The sequence below is a fragment of the Rhinoderma darwinii genome, chromosome 1 (genome assembly GCF_050947455.1).
Source record: "Rhinoderma darwinii isolate aRhiDar2 chromosome 1, aRhiDar2.hap1, whole genome shotgun sequence".
Lineage (NCBI taxonomy): Eukaryota > Metazoa > Chordata > Amphibia > Anura > Rhinodermatidae > Rhinoderma > Rhinoderma darwinii.
Window position 1 is genome coordinate 309,015,808 of NC_134687.1, and position 23,313 is coordinate 309,039,120.

At 43.0% G+C, this 23,313-nt stretch overlaps 1 protein-coding gene across 2 annotated transcripts in view; it reads left to right on the forward strand.

The window, feature by feature from the left end:
* ANO8 (anoctamin 8) overlaps window positions 1-23,313 on the forward strand; it is a 92,756-nt gene that overhangs the window by 59,145 nt on the left and 10,298 nt on the right. For both annotated transcript variants that reach the window (XM_075825512.1, XM_075825514.1), the window contains exons 5-12: window positions 4,303-4,399; window positions 6,991-7,107; window positions 8,476-8,603; window positions 10,603-10,764; window positions 13,554-13,706; window positions 15,244-15,370; window positions 15,853-15,908; window positions 16,321-16,395. In XM_075825512.1, the coding sequence (XP_075681627.1) occupies window positions 4,303-4,399; window positions 6,991-7,107; window positions 8,476-8,603; window positions 10,603-10,764; window positions 13,554-13,706; window positions 15,244-15,370; window positions 15,853-15,908; window positions 16,321-16,395 (915 nt within the window). The remainder of the gene's footprint in view (window positions 1-4,302; window positions 4,400-6,990; window positions 7,108-8,475; window positions 8,604-10,602; window positions 10,765-13,553; window positions 13,707-15,243; window positions 15,371-15,852; window positions 15,909-16,320; window positions 16,396-23,313) is intronic.

Here is a 23,313-nt window from a genome sequence, read left to right on the forward strand (position 1 = left end):
CGTGTGCATGAGGCCTTAGGCTTCGTGAATGCGAACGTGTTTTTGGGTCCGCAATACATCCGCAAAAGTGCGGATGAATTGCAGACTCATTAATTTCTATGGGCCCATACACACTACGTAGTTTACACAGCCCATGTGCAGGCCGCAATTGTAGCTTGCAAAAACTCAGAACAAGTCATTTTACGGTTTGCAATTGCGGTCAGGCACCATTGAAATGAATGCACATCTTTTGGGTGCATGGTCCGTGATTGCAGGCACTCCGCGGCCGTCCATACCCGTAATCACGGGCCGTGCACACGGCTAAGGCCGTGTGCATGAGGCCTTCATCATTGAACTTAGGTGTTTCATTCAGTCCCATTGCAACAGGTGTATAAAATCCAGCCCCTAGCCATGCAGTTGGCCTTTACCAACATTTGTGAAAGAATGGGTCGTTCTAAAGAGTTCACTGAATTCCAGCGTGGTCCTTTAATAGGATGCCACCGTTGTAACAAGTCAGTTTATGAAACTTCTTCGCTTCTAGATATTCCACGTTCAACTGTGAGTGATATTATTGCAAAGTGGAAGCTTCTAGGAACCACAGCAACTCGTCGACAGAGTAGCAGAGTATATTACGTTAGAGCAGGGTCACCAACTGCTGTGGCGCATATCGCATAAGTCACCAACGTTCTGCTGACTCAATAACTGCAGAGTTTCAAAGCTCTTCTGGTGTTAACATCAACACAAAAACTGTGCGCCGGAAACTTCATGGCATGGGTTTTCATGGCTGAGTAGCCGCATGCAAGCCTTACATCACAATGCCAAGCGTCGGATGGAGTGGTGTAAAGCACGAAGCCACTGGACTCTGGAGTGGTGGAAACGTGTTCTGTGGAGTGACTAATCAGGAAAACGTTACCTGCCTGACTGTATTGTGCCAACTGTAAAGTTTGGTGGAGGAGGGAAAATGCTATGCGGTTGTTTTTCATGTGTTGGCCTAGACATTTTTTTGTTCCAGTAAAGGGAAATCTTAATGCTTCAGCATACCAAGAAATTTTGGACACTTGTATTCTTCCATCTTAGTGGGAACAGTTTGGGGAAGGCCTTGATCTGTTCCAGCATGACTGTGCCCCAGTGCACAAAGCAAAGTCCATAAAGACGTGGTTGGGTGAGTTTGGTGTGGAAGAACTTGACTGGCCTGCACAGAGCCCTGACCTCAACCCCATCTAAAAACTTTGGCATGAACTAGAACGGAGATTGTGAGCCAGGCCCTCTCGTCCACCATCAGCGTCTGACCTCACAAATGCCCTTTCTGTATAAATGGGCAAAAATTCCCACAGACGCACTCCAAAATCTTGTAGAAAGTCTTCCCAGAAGAGTGGAAGCTGTTTTAGCTGCAAATATGGGACCAACTTTATATTAATGCCTATGGATTTAGAATGGGATTTCATAAAGGCTCTTGTAGGTGTAATGTGTAGGTGTCCCAAAACTTTTGTCCATATAGTGTATCTGTCCTTTGTGCTGTTTATTTAAATCATGCTTGAACAGGACCATTGTGTGTTAAGTCAGGGCCTGAAAAGTCCCAGGAGCCAGATGTAGTCTGATCCTGCAGTCATACTCCCTTCCATCTGTCCCCCACTTCTTTCTAAACCTAATGGATGTATGTTAGTCTGTCTTGTAGTCTGTTACCATGGAGACACATAAGTCTGCATATGAACTGTTGACACCAAATGGTATGACCTTTATACTCAAGACCTATTGCACAGTTGCTTCATTTTTTTTTTTTAAACTTTTTATCTGTATTGGGACAAAAAAATGTGGTTGTGAAGGTGGGATTAGAACTTGGATTCAAGCCACTAAGCCCTTATTCACACGACAGGGTTTCCCGGCCGGGTGACGGCCGTTCATAAATCGGCCGTCACCTGGCTGCAGTAGGAACAATAGACTCCTAATGGGGCTATTCACACGACCGATTTTTTTTTTTGGACGGCCTGGGAAACCTGGCCGTCAAAAAATGGGACATGCCCTATTTTCGGCCGTTTTCCCGGCCGCCCGGCTCCCATAGAAGTCTATGGGGCCGGGTAATACACGGCCATCACCGGAATGTGTCCTGAGTGATGGCCATGTATTCCGTCGCTCGCGCTCTCTCTCCTCCTCAACTGCAGAGTGCATGTGAGGAGGAGGGTCTTTTTTTTGCTCCCTGTAGGAGTCGGAATCCCCAATCCCCGGCCGGGGATTGGGGATTCTGCTACAGGAGAAGTGAGGGACTACACTGTCCATATATGGACACAGCGACGTCACTCACTTCTGAAGCGGAATCCCCGATTCTATGACCGGGGATTCCGCTACAGGAGAAGTGAGTGACTACACTGTCCATATATGGACACAGCGACGTCTCTCACTTCTGAAGCGGAATTCCTGACCCTGTGGCAGGGAATTCCGCTACAGGAGAAGTGAGTCACTACAATGTCCATATATTGGACACAGCGACGTCACTCACTTCTGAAGCGGAATTCCCGACCCTGTGGCAGGGAATTCCGCTACAGGAGAAGTGAGTGACTACACTGTCCATATATTGGACACAGCGACGTCACTCACTTCTGAAGCGGAATCCCTGACCCTGTGGCAGGGAATTCCGCTACAGGAGAAGTGAGTGACCACACTGTCCATATATGGACACAGTGACGTCACTCACTTCTGAAGCGGAATCCCCGGGTCGGGGATTCCTCTCCAGGAGAAGTCAGTGACTGCACTGTCCATATATGGACATTGAAGTCAGTGACTTCTCCTGGAAGGGGGGGGATGGGTGCAACCTACAGGGGGCTGTGTGGCATTACCTGTCGGGGGCATTGTGGCATTACCTGCCAGGGCTGGGTGGTATTACCTGTAGGGGGCTGTGGAATTATCTACAGAGGGCTGTGTGTGGCAACAAATTTAAATGAAATTCATCCTATTTTAAAACGGACAGGGAAAAAAACGGATGCAAAACGGGTCAAAATCGGCCGTTAAAAACGGCAACACGGCCCGGAGCGGAATCAGAACGGATGCAAACCGGCCGGGAAAAATGGGCCAAAACGGCCGATATTATCGGCCGACACTCGGACCCTGTAGTGTGAATGAGGCCTAAGCCCTTATTCACACGACAGGGTTTCCTGGCCGGGTGACGGCCGTTCATAAATCGGCTGCAGTAGGAACAATAGACCCCTAATGGGGCTATTCACACGACCGATTTTTCGACTGCCCGTTTACCCGGCCGCCCGGCTCCCATAGAAGTCTATGGGGCCGGTTAATACACGGCCATCACCGGAATGTGTCCCGAGTGATGGCCATGTATTCCGTCGCTTGCTCCCTCCTCACAGCGCAGAGTGCATGTGAGGAGGAGGAGTTTATGCCTTTCTGACGAATGGCTGTACGCTGGAGGCAAGTTTATACACTGTGTGGCAGGGCCGGGGTGTACAGCAGCTGGAAGGGGGCGCTGCGCTGGCTCCCTTCCCCTGCTTGTTAAAAGCGCCCTGGCCCGGCGACACCTTCCATGGCTGATGGCGCCGCTAGCAGCTGCTGCTGCTGCTACTACTGTAGCGACGCCATTATAGCAGAGCAGGGAGTTATCTCCCTGCTCTGCTATGTGCTAGCCCCACTTTAGCTCCCTGATGGAGCGGAATCCCCGTGTGTTCGGGGATTCTGCTCCTGGACAGAGCGCTTGATGTCTCTGTCCATATCTGGGCAGTGACATCAGGGGAAACTCCTGAAGCGGAATCCCCGAACACTCTGTGACCGGGGATTCCACACCAGGAGAAGCCAGTAATAAATGGACACAGACGACAGGGGCTTTTCCTGAAGTGGAATCACCGGCCACATGGGGATTCCCCTTCAGGAGTTGCCCCTGAGGTCACTGTCCAGATCTGCCCGGCACGGATGCAAAACTAATGCAAACCGGCCGGGAAAAACGGCCGATTTTATCGGCCGACACTCGGGCTCGGGCGGGACCCTGACGTGTGAATAAGGCATTAGACCTTCTTAGGTTTCTTCGTCAGGCTTCTTTCAGTATTACAAGGCCTTAGGAGACCTAAGCTATTGCAAACATTTTCAACTTTCTCTTCAATAAGACAAAAAATGTTGTCATATGACTTTACATCATTCTCTTCATTTTACATCACATGTATATTTTATTGGTACAGTTTAGTCAGTAAAAACATTCTTAAATGTGTCCTGAAGATAGTCATTGCTATTCATTGCTGAATAATTAATGAATGTGTTGCTATACATTATTACTACAATAGCATGGAACAGTCAGTGTCATTCACTTATTATTTTTTTATAATTTTGAAGGAGCGTCAGAGTATCATCCGGTACTGGATGGAGAACCTCCGAGCTAAACAAGGAGAATCTTTGCACAATATCCACTTCCTGGAGGGCCAACCAATCCGTGAGTGAGCTTCTGTACTCTTGTTCTTGGTGTAATAGCAGCTCAGGATAGGTACATCCAAAGCTTTTCAATGGATGGAGATACAGTATATCTCTGGACTTGCTGTAATGTCTTATGTCTCTAAGGCTACATGGCAGACATTGTCTCGTATATCCCTATTGTCAGTATCTCTCTGGCAGGGCCGGCATTGGGGGGGTGGGCAAACTGGGCAATTGCCCCGGGCATCCTCTTTGGGGCCCCCTGCCCACTATAGCAGTCAATAGTTTAGGCGCAGGGAAGAATCCCTGCGCAGGCCGACGTGATGACATCACTGCATCATGCTGACCTATGCAAGGGTCCTGCCTGGATGCTGTGGAGCGCTGTCCGTCGCGGGAACAGGGCAGGGTAAGTCCAATTTAAAAAAATATCTAATAATTGGGGGCTGTGTGGTACTATATATACAAGGAGGGGGACTTTGTGGCACAATATACAAGGGGAGAGCTGTGTATCCCTATATACAAGGGGGGGAAGCTGTGGGGCAGTATATAGAAGGGGGAGCTGTGTGGCGCGATCCACAGGGAGCTGTGTGTGTGGCGCTATCTACAGGGGGCATAAAGGTGGCATTATTACTGATGGGGCACTTTTATTGCATCGAACACTAAGGGATCATTATTACCATCTGGGGCACTGTCGATTACGAGTTTGTTTAGAGGATGGCGTATAGGTGGGGAGGATGCTGGAAAAACAAGAAACCAACATGTCTGTGTGTCAAATTCTGCAGAGATGAGTCGTCACAGTGGTCTGGGCCGGACGGAGAAAAAAAAGGGAAAGTGAACTCAAATCCGAGAACCATCACCTGTAAGTCACTGGATATAAATGTGCTGTATTTACTTCCATCGTCTGCAGAGCTCCTGTGTATAACTGGCATCTACCACTATATGGTGGTGATATTGGTCTTTGTATAGTGGTTTTTATTCATTATTGTTATAAGGGTAGTTTTCAGTAACCGTATGTGGTTATGGTGTGGTGGTGGTATTCAGTAACGGTATGGGGGTATTATTCAGTCACTGTGGTTATGGTGTGGCGGCATTATTCAGTAACAGTATGGGGGTATTATTCAGTAACCGTATGTGGTTATGGTGTGGTGGTATTATTCAGTAACGGTATGGGGGTATTATTCAGTCACTATGTGGTTATGGTGTGGCGGTATTATTCAGTAACAGTATGGGGGTATTATTCAGTCGCTATGTGGTTATGGTGTGGCGGTATTATTCAGTAACAGTATGGGGGTAGTCAGTCACTGTGGTTATGGTATGGTGGTATTCAGTAACCGTATGGGAGTATTACTCCGTCACTGTGGTTATGGTGTGGCGGTATTATTCAGTAACAGTATGGGGGTAGTCAGTCACTGTGGTTATGGTATGGTGGTATTCAGTAACCGTATGGGAGTATTACTCCGTCACTGGTATTTATGGTGTGGCGGTATTATTTGGACCTTATAATATATTATTATTGCTCTTGTAATAGTGAGTTGTGTTTAGTAACAGTTTGCAGGTAATATTTTATCTGGTATAGTGGTATGATTTAATAACTGCATACATATATAGATAATTTTTTTGTGCGAGAAGGGGGACATATGTTTTAGGGCTTGCAACACTCCTGGACGTGCTAGAAATAAGCGATGCGGTTCTCTGCACACCACCTTCTGAATTGACTGCATTATTGATACAGTAATTCAGCATTTAGGGCCCCACTTTTAACTTTGCCCAGGGCCACACTTTGTCTAGAACTGCCATCATATTTGTTGCAAACTGCAATCTGTCCTTTAATCAAAGCCACTTTTATCATAGCTAGCCAAGTAGTAGATTTTTTTATGAGTTAGTGAGGCAGTTCAGCATGATGCTCAACATACATGCTCCATATCTTTTAATAGAGATTTGCTGTGATCGGGAATATGGCACACTGGCGCAGTATCTGAGTGACACTGATAAAGTCTGATGTAAACTAGTTTTCCCAATTTTATATGCCATAAATGTCTCATTAGGCCTCATGCACACGACCGTAGCCATGTGCACGGCCGTGATTTTCGGGTCGGCCGGCAGCGGACTGTCAGCCGCAAGCCGCCTGCAAATCGTGGGCAATGCACATGGCCGCGGCCATTATTTTCAATGAGCCCGGACCGCAGAAGACTGCCGTAATAAGACATGCCCATTCTTTCTGCGGTGCGGGCTCCCGGGCCATGCACAGACCGTAAAAACTACGGTCGTGTGCATGGCCCCATAGAAATGAATGGGGCCGCAATTCTCCCGTGGATTTTCGGGGGAATTGCGGCCGCAAAAGCACGTTCGTGTGCATGGGGCCTTAGTCCGGGTCTGACTGTTGGGACACCCACCACTCCCGAGAATGGTGCTGCCGGTCCACTCATCCTAATGCACGTACCTAGTCACTTTCCATTATAGTCTATTGGAGGTTTGCATACAGCAAAGTGCCCCAATTCTTCTGTTTCCATATGTCTCATAGATATTAGAGGAGCGTGACTGTTGCTTTTTGTTTTTTAACCATACTTTGTTTTCTTAGCTATTCTGTGTATCATTGACTGTCCCATATTTTAGTCCCAGAGCTTGCAGCCCGTGGAGTTATCCAGCAGGTGTTTCCTGTGCATGAGCAGAGGATATTGAGCCGGCTTATGAAGTCCTGGGTCCAGGCAGTGTGTGAGAGACAGCCCCTAGGTAAGAGGTCCTCTTGAGTTTCTATGAAAATACAAACTTTGTGCATAACGTTCTATTCTAAAATCGGGTCTTCACATAGAGCGCAATGTATTGTTATAATTTAATGGGTGTTTTCTGCCTCTTTTTACATTATACTCTGTAGGAAGCATTGCATAGCTGATGTGTACACCCACTCAGTATCATTTGTAGTCTGTCATTGTTTTATCTAATAACCTGGATAGCACAAGCAAGCACTGTTTGGACCGTACATAACTTTTCATGAGCTTTTCGTTAACAAAGCAATAACTTGATGAAGCCCCTTATTTTACAATATTAAACTTCTGCCACCCATACCTCCATACAAGAAAAGAATTCCAAGAACAAAGACGCCCCTTGTTTATACATTCTTAGAGATAATTGGCAGTATTATGCTGTGCCAACAACACTGGTTTATGTGGTTTTTTTATGTATTGTAGAATGAGTGTAGAAAAATGGCACAAAGTAAAAAGGAATGTTGTTTTATGCTTGTTACTTATTATTTTATGGCATGTAGTTTGTTTCATATTCTAAAAGATGATCGTAATTCTCACACATGCATAGGCAAAGCAAGATATATGTGTATATATAGTGAGGAACTAGAATAATGTTTAGTAGCAAGTTATTTAGTCCGAGTGCACACAGTGTATGGCCACACACGACCCCAATACATATACTCTCGTCCTACTTGTATGTGCCCCATGCAGCTAGGACATGAATATATGTTAATGTCAGAACACGCGCTATAGAGCATTGATCAGCAGAAAATAACATGATTTTATTTAGATTTTTATTAGAAAATCCACTTAGCGGCATCTGCATGCGGTTAAAGCCCTGTCAACATGCGGTGGCAAATGACCAAACGATTTTGCCGGTAATACCGCCAAAATCATGCGGTCATTGGCCACCGCTACATGAGTGGGGTTTTGGCTGCCTGCTGACACCGCTACGTGAAAACATTCCCTCAATGTTAGATACAGATCTCAAAGTGAGCGCTGTGTTTAGTACTGGGACCCGAATGCAGGAAGGAAGCTTTGTAGTCACATGATCAAGTAGGGGGGATACCGGGACATCATTATCTGATGCTTTTGTATGATATTTTGGTCTTGCACTAATTTCTTTATTGGTGTTATATCTAAGTGCGGTATTGACCATATATACTTTTGGCGGGGGTTTATCTCCTGCTTGGGTTTGCTTTACCCCATCGCCTTCTAGCAGTGTAAGCCGTTTGGGAGGCTAAAAGCTGATGCCATGCTTTCTTCGAGCTTCAGCTGTAAGACCGCAGTAGTTCTAGCGTAGAAGCATACTGTTGTTGGCAGTGTTACAGTTTCAGTTTTTATATTTTCTTGACAGATGAAATTGGTGAGTATTTTGGGGTGAAGATTGCAATGTATTTCTCATGGCTTGGCTTCTACACATCATCACTGGTTTATCCCGCTGTCTTTGGCTTGATGCTTTGGTTCTTTACTGAATCTGACCAGGTAAGGGGTCTATTTGAGAAATAAGACTTTCTGTAATGCTGATTATCATCATCATCAATCATCAATCATCCTTAAAATATTTTGGTGTTTGCCTTCTCTAGTGAAATCTAATAAGATTGTTGCTATTTTACCACATGTTTTTATTTAGTCTGGAATCACACATGCCAAACACAGGAGTGGATCCAGGGAGAAGTTTCCTTTTATACTTCTCCCTTGGATCCAGTCTTGTGTTAGGCTAAAAAAAACGGCACTGATTCTGGCCTTAAAGTGTTGCATGAGATCTCATGAAGTGCCTGACTACCAGCATTGGGATTCTATCACATAAGGAATTAAAATACTGCTAGAGACCAAGTGTTACCACGTGCCTGACACGGATGAAACGTGAACAATAGTGGAGTGCTGACACTTGGATCAATGATCTTAGTTTAGTGTTGTGTTCTGTCAAAGCTGGCTGAGTGTAGTCCAAGCACACTGCATAAACATCTTAGAATTATTGAGGTCTTCATGGAGAAGCAATGTCATGTTTTGCAACTGTAACAAATAAATTAGTTGGTATCGTAGTGGTATATTTAACGGCAAAAAGTATTTTTATTTTAGTATTTCTACTGACTGGGGTGAGTGTGCGTGTTTATATTAATAGGGAGATGAGGGTAAGTCACCGCCAGACCCATCTGGCAGCACTTATCACAAAGATCGGGTATGTTGCGATCCAACGTGGCCAATCCTTCTTTCAACCGACATTGGGGACTGTTGGCCTGTTCACATATACATTATATTGTCACCAAATCATGATGACATTTGTCTGTGTATGGTCAGCTTAAGAACCAAAATAGGTTCATTGAAATGAAGAGATCCTAGACCTGTGTTCCTAATGACCAGACATAACGGAGTATTACCTAACCATCCTTGTTTGCCAAACATCCAAAAAATGATGGACCACCTTTAGGCTGGATTCACACGGGCATGTTCGGTCCGTAAAGGACAGAACGTATTTCGGCCGGAAGTCCCGGACCGAACACACTGCAGGGAGCCGGGCTCCTAACATCATAGTTATGTACGGCGCTAGGAGTCCCTGCCTCTCTGCGGGACAACTGTCCTGTACTGTAATCATGTTTTCAGTACGGGACAGTAGTTCCACGGAGAGGCAGGGACTCCTAGCATCGTACATAACTATGATGTTAGGAGCCCGGCTCCCTGCAGTGTGTTTGGTCCGGGACTTGTGGCCGAAATACGTTCCGTCCATTACGGACGTAATGTGCTCGTGTGAACCCAGCCTTAGGAATGGCCTTCAGTTTGTTTACAGGGTGCTTGCTACAGACTGTTGTATGACAGTTTGTAGCCTTTTGAGTAGCTGCAGCAAATAATGCTATTCTCTAATCCATTAGCCTGTGTACTTTCACAGAAGATCTTCTCCTATTACTCCATGCATAAGTAAAATTAAAAAAATAAAATAAAATGTATTTCTCGTCAGTGTGCTGTCCGTTTTAATAATGGATGGCACACTGGCAGATACAAGTGAATGGGGCTAGTCACACATCAAAAAAAATTTTTCACGGAGTGCGTGTCTATTGCGAGAAACTCACAGCATGTCCTATTTTGATCCGTATATGGCCATTAAAGTTTATGGGTTCTCTGGAAATGCAGAGAAAATAAAGAGCAGTAAAACCAGGAAGTGTTTGCAGAGGAGATACACGGGCGAGAAAAATGGATGACACACAGAAACCAAACTGACGCAACACGGCCATTTTATATGCATGAAAAACAATCCTTTTTGCGGGCGCAAATCTTAAATGCTTGCGTGAATAAGGTTTCCAGAAACCCAAAAAAATAAACAAATATTGTAGCACTGGAGGGATGACCTACTAAAAGATCAATGGGATCCTTCCAGTTATTTATGATCTTGTACTTTGTTTTTCATAATTTCCCTTTTTTTTTTCTGTGTATATTACTATAATAAAAAAATTACGATAATGTGAGTACTTTGTTTTTTGTTTCTCAGACCAGCCGTGACATCTGCTGTGTGGTCTTCGCACTCTTCAATGTAGTTTGGGCTACTCTGTTTCTAGAAGGTTGGAAACGGAAAGGAGCGGAGCTAGCCTACAAGTGGGGGACATTAGATACTCCTGCAGAATTCATAGAGGAGCCTCGACCACAGTTCAGAGTATGTCATTGTAGGCTTTGTCTCTATCATAATTTATGTCTTGATGTCAGGGCACTTCGTATTAGAAATGATGGGAATAATCTGTTGTGCACAGTCCATTTACTGTCTTTCCTTTTTTTTGCTATGAGATATTTGTGGTATATTTTAAAACATTCCACCAAGGCAGATTGTAAATTCGTACTCTACTCTACTTAAGTCATCATCACTGGAGTGGGACTGGAGTGTGCAATAGGAACACACAGAATAAACTTTACATAGAAAGATATTCTCTATTAGAGAATATAACAATTTATACACTGATTAAATGCCAGTTTATGCAGATAATAATTACATTTTCAGAATGCATTCTCCAAAATGTGTCACTACATGAGGATAATCGTTTATCCCAGAGGCAAGATATTAGTGTATATGGGGTTAAAAAAACCTCCGTTCTGTAGTTTAGCCGAGTCTGTGCTAAACCTCCGACCGGGGACTGGGAAACCTCATTATCCTTTTTATCTAGGCAATAGGTATTGCCTTCTCCCGATGCGTTTCCTTGTGGCAGAAATTCTTCAGGGGAGATGAGGCCAAGTGGCCCCTTCAACTGGAGGCTCAAGAGAATAAGTTGGAGCAGTATGAAATCTAATTCTTCTGCAGTGGCAGAGATTCTCAGCAGGATATGTTCCTTTCGTGCTGGGGTGAGCGCCTGTCTCGGCGTCTGACGTCATCACCCACATATGCTTTTTGAGTGGTATTTAACTAGGAATTCCCTTCCTCTAGCGAACACCTCCCAGTAACGTATCTGGGGTGGGGTGTTCCCCCTTAGGGAGCTGTTACGAAGCCGAGTACAGAGCTCCTCCCGAAAAGGGTGGTGCCTGTTTCCTTGGCAACGCATAGCTTCAATAACCAGAGTCGCGAGTCAGCGGGTATGGGCCCATTGTTACAGCCGCCGATCCACTAACAGTAGCGGAATCGCCCGTTGTGAACAAAGGGTCAACAGGCATCCGAAACGACACCTGTCTTCACGAAGCGAAACAGACTCGATGTTGGGTAAGTCCGGGAGGGAGGGGTAGTGTGTTTCATGTCTCTTCTTGTGTTTATGCAATAACCGCAAAACACTTTGGATGCAGCTTGCTCCGCCAGAGTTAGGCCTAATTCACACGAGCGTGTTAAATGTCCGTGGGACGGCCGTTAAAACAGCGGCCATCCCACGGACCTATGTAATTCAATGTGGCCGTTTACACAGCTGTTGTTTCAACGGACCGTGTGAAGGGTCCGTGGGAAAATAGGACATGTCCTATCTTTTCACGCATCACCCATCAGTAGACTGAGCGGATGCGAGACATTGCGTCTCGCAGCGCCGAGCACGGATGCACCTCGGCCATGGAAAACTAGTTTTTCACGTCCAAGATGCGCAACGCTCGTGTAAATAAGGCCTTAGAAGACTACACCAGGAGTTAGTTTGTGTTTTTCTAGTTTTAGTCATGTTCATGGGTCTTGTTTGTTTAATGAATTTTTAATGGGACATTTGCGGCAGTGACCATCTGTTATATCTATTAAGGTGGTTCTAAACTTTATGTACAAAAATGATTTTTATATATATATATATATATATATATATATATATATATATTCAAGTTCTAGGCTTGGCGAAGGAAGTAATCTTAATCTATAAGATAGTCTATGAGGTCTATAAGGTAGTTGTTTGATTTCTAAAAAGGTTTAAATGAAGCAACAATAGTTTAGTTGCTTAGGCCTCATGCACACGACCGTAAAAACACCCGTTATTGCGGGTCGTAATTACCACCCGCAATAATGGGCCCATAGACTTCTGTTCGTCACGGGTACCTTCCCGTTTTCTCATGGGAAGGTGCCCGTGCCGTAAAAAAAATAGAACATGTTCTATTTTTTCATTTTACGGGCCGTGCTGCTATGCTTTATAATGGGAGCACGGCTCGCAAAAGCGGCTGGCTGCCCGTGGCCGGCCGTGCTCGTAATTACGAGCACGGTCGTGTGCATGAGGCCTTATTCAATCCATGGGATGCCGAGGAGCCCACTTTAAATATCCATCTGGACTCTCTTTGGAGAACTATTGTATCTATGTCTCCTCCTCTTATCGATGGATGAATTAATTAGATAGCTGTGAATTTGAGGCATTTTGCATCCCCCCCATGATTTAGATGTATATGTCTAACCACCGGTTTGTATCTATTATTCACGATGTCCCCCAGATGTTCCAGGACCCTCCTTCTCCATTCCATAGTAGTCTTACCTACATCGTCTAATGGACAACTACATGTAATTTCATAGACTACATTTTTAGAACTACAATTAATGAAGTCCTTGATTTTGTAATTTTTTGCTGTATTTGCACTCACAAATTGTTTAGTATTTTGTACCACCATGCAAGCTTTACAATGCCCACATTTATGGCACCCCTTCATTTTACCCTGATCTAACCAACAAGGATCTTTTCAGATGGCTACGTGCCACTCTATCTCCGATACTTCTTCTTTGTCTATAGGTGACAAATATTTTAACCCAATATACACTAATATCCTGCCTCTGGGATAAATGCTTATTCTCATGTAATCATTATCTGCATAAATGGCATTTAATCAGTGTATAAATTGTTATATTCTCTCTCTAACAGAGAATATCTCTCTATGTAAAGTTTATTCGGTGTGTTCCTATTGCACACTTTTTATAAGATATGAGTAAAAGTTATATTTGAGCAAACTCTAGTCCTACTCCAGTGATTCTATTTTTTTGCTATGGCAACTTTTTCCTTTATTTCCAATCTTTAATAGGGTGTCAAGAGGATCAGTCCAGTGACCAATTCTGAGGAATTTTACTATCCCCCATGGAAGCGCCTCCTATTCCAGTCGTGTGTCAGTCTGCCTGTCTGCATGTCCTGTCTCTGCTTCGTCTTTGTTGTGATGCTTGCTTGCTTTGAGCTGCAGGTAAGTGAATCTGGTTGAGCTATCCATCACTCAGTAACTAGTCAGCCTGTTTTTGCCTTAGAGGTGACATTAAATATTTAAACTGCAGCAATAAAAAAAAAAGACAAATTTTGTTTTACTAGAAATAACAATAAGAAAGTTCTGGATATGTATATTTTTTTATTGTTCTCTGGGGAGATTGGAGTCCCAAAATCTTTGTTTCTATGAATGCATATATCTTCCCATAAAATAAAAAGAAATTCCCCAAGCATTGTCCTGCAACTTGCGGCTCCCTAACTGTGCTGAAACTACAACTCCCATCATGACGTGAGACAGAAAAGTGCAAAATTTTTAAGAATACTTCTCTGACAAAAGTTAATCACAAAAACTTAGCAACTGTTTAGGCATCTTAATGAGTAGCCGAGAATTGTAAACTCTGGTTTACAGAAGGGAGGATGGCGAGGGGTTAGCGCAGCATAGTGCCAAGGATGTGATCTGCTAAAGGGGTTAAGGATAATTCTAAAGTAATGAACACAAAAAGGTAAGGAAATACAAACTTAATCTGTCTAAACGAGATCAATCCAATGGCACACATGGAATCTACATGTTAAGGGAAAAATGGTAGTATAAAGCTGTGTTCACGCATCCATCTCAATTTGCATTTTTTGCTTAAAATTTTGAAGAATCGTTGCAAAAAAAAGTTTGGTTTTACGGCTTTTTTTATTTTTATTTTTTAAATAAATCACAGCAAAAAATGTAAATTGACCCCAACATGTGAACACCGCCTATGGGAGGAAAAGCTGGGTAGATCGACATCAACTGCAATGAGAGTACAGAAAATGAGCATACCAGGGGATGTCAAACAAACCAGATTGTAGGATGACCTCATGTTTTCCAGTGATCCTTATTACTTCGTTTAAAAACTAGGTACACCTTTGTAACCATTTTTTATCGTTCCAACACATCTAAAGTTACAAAATTTAAGCAGCTTTGCAAAAAATCTTGACTACCGTTTTGTGTCTACAGCTCCTATGCAAATGGGCAAACACATTGAGCTGATCACCTCTATGTTACGTAGTTCCTTAAAAAAAGACACATGTTCATCGAGTTTCGCTATTCAAAGAGGAAAGCAAGACAAAAACCCTTTGGTGATTGTAGTAAATGCATACTTGGCAACCGTCCCGATTTTGGCGGGACAATCCCGCAACCGCAAAAGATGTAGGGATTATTGACTATATTTGACTATAAAGTTGGCGTTACCAAACGGTTTTGGCCTTTCTCGGTAGAATAGGGCAGGCTTAAAATATCCTGATTTTTGGAATTTTAATGTTGGTAACTATGCCAATGTTAGGTCATCGGAAAAGAAAGCATTCTTTCTTGACCCCACATAGGCAGTCAGAAAATTTGCCTGGATCAATTTCTCCCTCTCTTTTTTTATAACATTCTATAACGTTAGACATAAGATAAAGATCTAGAACGTTTTACAATTTTGTCATTGTTTTTGCCATTACTACCTCTTGCAGACCAAAATCTGACTACTCTCGCTGTTCTTTTGTAGGAGTTCGTCCTCAGTATCAGAGAGCTCCCAAGGCTTGTGCGCTTCTTTCCCAAGATTCTTTTGGCTATAATAGTTAGTTCCTGTGACGAGGTGTACAGAAAGATTGCGTACTGGTTAAATGATATGGGTATATATCATTAACTTTCTTGTTACTGCACCATATTTCTTTAGATTTTCTTAATTGTAATCTTTCCATGTTTCCCTTCCCTGTAATATCTTAAGCTGGTTATAGACATTAGAACTTTGTGGGCACTTCCCACCGTTTTTAATGGGACAATCTAAAGTCTGAGGCCTGGCAGACAGTGCCCATACTGATTTGCCATTAGGGGGAAACAAAGTTTGGTCAGTTGATTTTGTACCGTTCAGATCTTTTTGTTTTCCCCAGAGATAAGTGGTGCCAGAAAGCGTCTGGCAGCCATTTACCTCCCTTTCTATATGCTCGCTGAGCTGAAGTTCGGTTTGATGGCTATCCCCTCAGTTTTCTCATATCTATGGCCAGCTTTTTTTTTTTCTTTTTTAATGCTGTTTGACCACGTAATTCTACTTATTTGTTTTCCTAGCCCATGTTTATCTGCTGGTTTTTTTTTTCCTTTTCCATCTCCTTTACAGAGAATTACCGTTTACAGAGTGCCTATGAGAAACATCTAATCATCAAAATTGTTTTAGTAAGTAATATTCCAAATATGTGGGTTGTCTAAAAGGTTTGTGAGCAAATGTATGTTTAAGGTTAAAATATCAGGAAAGCAAGGATGCTGCTCTCAAGTATGTTCATACAGGGGAGCACAGAAGTAATGCTTTTACACTTTTTACGTACTCGGATGATATGAATTGAAATTTAAAGGGGTTGTCCAGAGTTAGAAAACAGGGATCGTCAATGGGTCTGGTATTGCAGTTTAATCCCATTCTCTTGAATTGAATGATCTGCAATACCAGACACAGCCTATGGACAGATGTGGCACTGTTTCTGGATAGGGGAGGGAGCAGACCCTCTGTTCTAATCCTGGACAACCCCTTTAAGATCAAACTTTTTTTTTTTTATTGGAACACATTACAAGCTGTGTCTTTTTCTCTATTTAGTTCCAGTTTGTAAATTCCTATCTGAGTCTTTTCTACATCGGTTTCTACCTCAAGGACATGGAGCGACTCAAGGAGGTTAGTGGAAGCATCCTCTTCTGGCTTTTCCTTTTTATGTTTGCTTTTATGGTTAAAACAATGTTGTCCATGTGACGTTTGGTATTTGAACCATTGCTTGCTGCCATTTTTTATAAAAAGGCTGTATTATCACTGACCCGTGCACACTAACACACCATGTTTTTACCATTAAAACATGTTTTAGCTTTTTTTAATTTTATCAAAACCAAGATTGGTTGTATGACCTTACTGAGGGTATGAGGGAATAGATATGAGAATATATATATATATATATATATATATATATATATATATATATACGCACACACATACCGAGTACATCCCATGGGTATTTGTACGGTGACATGGTTTGTAGGTTGGCTTTTTACTTCCTCACATTACATTTGTAATAAGATGACCCCAAAGTGAATTTTCTGTTTCTTTGTTTGTTCATGCATTCTTTTTCTGGCGCAGCTTCCCTTCTTCATCGAGCCATTTTACCAGCTTCTTTCTGCTTTCATCATGTTAAAGGTCACTGTTTGATGGGGACGGACATGCATGTATGTCTGGGAAATGAAATGGCTTAAAGGATAAGTTCAGCGTTCATGTTTTTTTGTCCTAGAAATATCCTGCTTTATAAAGATGCTGCAAGATGTCCTTCCCTGGCTGTAATTCGTTGCTGTAGATGCGGAGTCTCGCTCCCCTATTCAGGACTGTAAAGTGCACAGTCCGCTTAAATGCGGTATCCCCCGCCAGATTTGTCTTGCAATCTCTCTTCAACTATAGTAAATCATCCACTATTGTCGGTAAATGCTGTGGTTCTGTAAGGTAACGGGAGGATCAGAACCCAGTTACCGTCACTTTACTATCAGACTTACAGCCAGGTATGTACAGATTCTTTATGCATGCAGTAAATTGAATACTCGTGCATTAGGTTCATTGTGCTGCCTACATCTTGATCAACCGGGTTAAAGCAGAATCACGTGTCTCTGGGTCTCTACTGGAAGCACCCTCGGATCTCTTAAGATACCGCCACTATAAATGTAGTGGTCCCATTCAAGGAAGATATAGTAACATTAATGGAAGTGAAACTTCCAAAGTGTCTGTGCCTTACAGATTGACTAAGTGGATATGTTACTCAGGACACAGATAAGGAGAAATGCAGACTTGATCTAGAATTTATTAGTAATTTAATATTCGTTGTCACCACTAAGGCCGTAGCTGTGTGCACGGTCTATGATTACGGCACGGACGGCCGCAGAGTATTATCCGCGGGCCGTCCGCAAATCACGGACCGTGCACACATTGATTTCAATGAGCCCGGACCGCAAATACGGCCCTTGTAATGACATGTCCTATTTTTTGCGGTCTGGGCTCTGGGCAAGACACGGTCTGTGTAAACCACGGTCGTGTACATGGGCCTATAGAAATGAATGGGTCCGCAATTCATCCTCATTTAAGCGGATGAATTGCGTACGCAAAAACACGTTAGTGGGAATGACGCCTAAGTGATGGCGGATACTGTCACACTAATTCCTTTCCAGCTGCATCTCTGACAGGTGGAGACTACATGTCCATTCTTTTAAACTGATGTCCTAATACTAGAATCATTCCTTTACCCTTTTACATATATCTGTCAAGGCGGAAGTAAATGACCAGATGTTTTGCACTTATTAAAGTGCTTGTGTGAAGAACAGCACAATCTATAATATAAGGGGTTTTACTTAGGGTTGACTTGTCTGAATTTGATGGTACAATGTTTTGGATTGTATGTCAGCTCTTCCCATGATGCTTCTCCTTAAAGTGTTGTCTAAGATTAAAAAAATAAAATAAATGGCTTAATCTTCTTAAAAAAGCACCACATATGTCCATTAGTGGTGTCTGGTATTGCAGCTCCGCTTCATTGAGCTGCAATACCAAAACACAACCTGTGGAGAGGTGTGGCACTGTTTGTTTTAGCAAGAATGCAGCCATGTTCTTCTAATCCTGGACAATCCTTTTATGGCTCTTTTAACACGAGGCGATAGTCACCTGAACGATCTTTAGATTGAACGAACGTTTCCAAACATGTGCAGCGATCAAACAATTAGAGATAATTTGCTCGTTTGTCATTAATTCCATCTTTTATGCTGACTTAATAATGATTGTTTGTGGGCAGTGCATCCACTGATGTAAACAGGCTTCTGTCTACAGTTTGTAATGGAAATAGCATGAGTGGAGGAAAGTCCAGTAATCGCAGTTATGAAAAAAACACCCGATTTATTCTAACATATGAATGCAAGTTTTGGGAACGTTAACGACTTGCTAGTATTGGCCCTCGGTGCTCGTTTTAGCAATCTGTATTTTAGTGTAAAAGGACTCTTAAGGGGGTTTTACACTGGCAGATTATAGTGCAGACGAGCGTTGCCAATAATTTCCCTCTGTAAACAAGGCAGCGATCAGCAGATGAACAAACAAACGCTCAATCGTCTACTGGTCGTATCGTTTTAAAAAAGTAAAATATTTTCATTGTCGGCAGCACATCTCCCTGTGTAAAACAGAGGCTGCCGACATGATAATAATGTATCGGGATGATGTCTCGTTGATCGGTGCTCGCTGCACCGGCTGAGTGTCGGCCGGTGTAAAAGGCCCTTTAGATTAAACCTCTAAGATAAAAGGTATAGATTGATGCAGCAAACCTAACACCCAAAAAGAGGGTTTTACTTTCTATACTGTAACAGAAATGTTGTAATTGGGCTCCTGTTGTTTTAGCAGCAGAGGGCGCTCTTGTACTAAATCTGACACGCTCCAATATGGATCTTTCTGAAACAATCCATAACTTGGATACGTACAACCCAGGATCTAATCTGTTTAGCACATATTTTTTTGTTTATAGTAAAGTTAACTCCTTAGAACTCAAACATGTGATTCTGCTTTTAACCCTATCATTTCTGTTCTTTTCTTCCACTTCTCATTGTTTATTCTTGTTTTATATTTTTCCTTTCTCTCTCTTTTCCCTTATGTTTTTCCTTACCTTACACCTTCCTTTCCCAACACCCCTGCAGCTCCTGCTCGTTTTCTCTCTACCCCAAAGCTTCACCCGTCAGATTAAAGATGCCCTTCTCCCTTTCCTCACCCTCCAGTTTCACCTGTTCCTCATCGTCCTCAGGGGGCTTCTTAGATCAGCCTGGCGTTTCATCAGGTCTAAAGTATGAGAATGGGAGGTGGAGTGGTGGATCCATTACCCGCTACCAACTTTACACTGTTTGATTGAATTTTATTTAGGAATAGACAAATTTGTATTGTACCAAGGTAGCAACTTGGTAGTAGTTCTGGGTCAGTCTTAAGGCCAATTATTACATAATTTACTTTTCCTTTTAAAGGGGTATTCCAACCATTGACTCTTTTTTTGGTGTATGTAGCATACAACATATGTGTGGTCAGATGTCACTGTTTCAGTTAACTCCCATAAACTTAAATAAAAAGTGCAGTCTTTACTGCCATGGGCCATTTTGCTTAACAAAAGGACCCCCCAACTATAAGACTTTTTTTTAATGATGTATCCTATGGGTACTTTATAAATGTCAATGGTCAGAATACCCTTTTTAAGTATGTAACGGAGTATTCAGTGCAATAAGGTCTATAGAGTTAGTTGGGAGGGGAAGCTGTGAGCTATAAATGAAACCTCTAAAAGACATCTGGACAGTTCTGTTTTTGACGTTCAGTAGCTCGGGGGTAAAATAGTAGACATTTCTTAAGGTCTGATCTAACAATAATTTGGAATGTGTACACATGAATTTTAGTTTTTGTACAGGAGGAAAGGAAGCAAGAATGGAAACACTACTACTTTTTTTTCAATTGTTTATTATTTTTTTGCAAATAGGCATAAAAATAATTTACAACTATAAAACAACCAATTACAGAAAATATAGACATTGTAAAGTCAAAGACTTGTAAAGACAACACATGAAGTATCATACAGCAGTAGATGTCATTGAAGGTCCTTACAATGAAGGTCTTTACAAGGAAAGGAAAAGCATCGATCTTAATGAAAAATACTTCTCATTGCACCAAAAGTACAATACTATACGATAAGCATAACCGTATACCGGAAAAACTACTTTGTAAAGGATATCAAACATTTTTGGCAGGGTTTTCTTTTTTTAGCCAGTGATCTACAATAATCTCAGCCTTTGATTTACAAACTACATAGGATAAAATGGGATTTCGTGAGCTTTTTTCTAAGTGCTAGGCTTTATCATTGCATGAAGGAGGCTGAAAACGTTCTATGGTTATATGAAATGCAGAGCTGAGTGCATTGAATATATTATTTGAACCAAGGATAAGGCAGATAAGGCTGCATGTCTAGTGCAAGCAGTGATTATATCAACAGCTAACTAGTTTACAATAGTCTTATGTTAGTACAGCTTGATTTATGTTATTTATTTTTGTTTTATGTACTAGACAATTGTGACATAAACATCCCCTCAAAGCGCTATTTCAGGAGGTCCCAATATCTCCGGCACTCCCATAGGGAATGAATGGAGCGGCAGTGCGCATGAGCGACCTGCCGCTCTATTCAAACGAGGGGTTCGGGCAACTTCGGGGTCCCCATTCTCGCAAACGGTGGGAGTCTGAGCTATCGGACACCCAACGATCAGCAAGTTACCCCTTACCCTACGGATAGGGGGTAACTTGCTGTAACCGGAATACCCCTTTAAGGCTTCGTTCCCACTTGCGTCGGTGTTCCGTTTATGAGTTCCATTAGACTTTTCCATCAGGGGAACCCATGAACGGAATCCAAACGGAAACCATAGGTGCAAATGGTTTCCGTTTGTTACCGATGTGTAAGGGTTCCGTCGTTTTTATGGAATCAATACCGTAGTCTACTGCGCTATTCATTCCGTCAAAACGACGGAACCCTTACGCAACGGGGACAAACGGAAACCATTTGCACCAGATCCGTCACCATAGGTTTCCGTTTGCATCACCATTGAATTCAACGGTTTCCGTTCATGGGTTCCCCTGACGGAAAGGTCCAACGGAACCCATAAACTGAGTCCTGACGCAGATGTGAACGAAGTCTAAGGGTATGATCACACGACCTATTTACGGACGTAATTCAGGCGGTTTTCGCCTGGAATTACGGCCGAAAAACGGCTCCAAACCGTCGGCAAACATCTGCCCATTGAATTCAATGGGTCTTACGGTGTTCTGTGCAGACGGGCTTTTTTTTTACGTAAAAAAACGGCCGCCTCAAAGAAGTGCATGTCACTTCTTGGGACGTAATTGGAGCCGTTTTTCATTGACTCGATTGAAAAAGAGCTCCAAACGCCGCGAAAAACGTGTGCACTTTCAAAAACGTCTGAAATTCAGGAGCGGTTTTCGCCTGAAAACAGCACCGTAATTTCAGATGTATTATACGTTTGCGTGTGAACATACCCTAAGAGGTTACACAAAGACAATTAGTGCAGGAGGTGATACATCATTAAGATAAGCTGGGCAATTAAACTGAGGTTATAGGGGTGATGGCTTGGGCCGCTTGCACACATTATACGGACCGCATGTTGGCCGCATTTCCCGGACCGAACACAGTTCAGGGAGCCAAGCTCCTAGCATCATAGTTATGTATGACGCTGTGAGTCACTGCCTCCCCGTGGGACTACTGTCCCGTACTGAATTTTTTTTTCAGTACGGGACAGTATTCCTGCTGGGAGGCAGGGACACTTGGCATCATACATAACTATGATGCTAGGAGCTTGGCTCCCTGAACTGTGTTCGGTCCGGGAAATGCGGCCAACATGCGGTCCGTGTATCACGGACCGAACACGGTCGTGTGCATGGGACCTTAGGAGTTAAGGCATCTGGAGTCAGTCTGATGAGGGACGTGACGTGTGTCCATGTAGTGGCTCATAAATCCTGGTGTTAGATTGAGGCCTTGTGTCAATGACTGGAATTTTATCATCATCTTGAATTCACACATTTTTCTTTCTATGTCATTCTTAAAATGACCCTTCAGAATTAGAACCTTTAAATCTGCCAAACTGTGATCCGGTCCAGAGAAGTGTTTTCCCACGGGTGTATCCACCTCCTGTTTTATTGTATGTCTGTGGAGATTCATCCTGGTTTGTAGTTTTTGTATGGTTTCCCCAATGTAGTTTCCTTTATTGATGCACCTTGTACACAGGATCATGTAAACTACATTGGAGGATGTACAGGAGAATGTGCCAGTGATTTTATAGTCCTGCTGCGTGTTTGGTATCTGGATGGTGTTTGATGACGAGATGTTGGTACAGGTCTTGCATTTTCTACTGTTGCAAGGAAAAGTGCCAGTCTCTGATGGTGGTGAGAGGGCACTTCTGACCAGGAGATTCCTTAGGTTTGGTGGCTGTTTGTAGGCAAGGAGAGGTAAATCTGGGAATATTTCCTTCAGTTTATTGTCTGTTAAATATAGGTTTGAGATCAGCAGCAATTTTTCTCAAGATGTTCATTTGTGAGTTATATATGACCACTAGGGGCACCCTGCTGTTGACTGCCTCCTTTTTGTACTCCAGAAGATTGCTCCTTGGAATTCTTGTTGCTCTGTAGATCTGATCATCTATAATCCTTGGATGGTATCCCTGTTGTAGGAATGTATTCCTCAGTGACAGAAGGTGTTGTTTTCTGTCTTCACTGTCTGAACAGATACGTATGTGCTGCAGAGCCTGGCTGTGGAAGATGGATTTCTTTGTGTCTTGGATGAAAGCTGTTCCATCTCAGATATGCTGGTACGGCCTGTAGGTTTAGGGTAGATTGTGGTTTGTATGGTATTGTCATTCTGTGTTCTGGTTTCTGGTAAAACCAAGCAGACCCCGATGGTGATGACCGTCGTGCAACGGAACCAGCGCTTCCAGTTTTTCCCTTGCTCTGCTTCTCTGACAGAGCAGAACTGAAAGGCGAACGCCGGTGTAAACCCAGCCT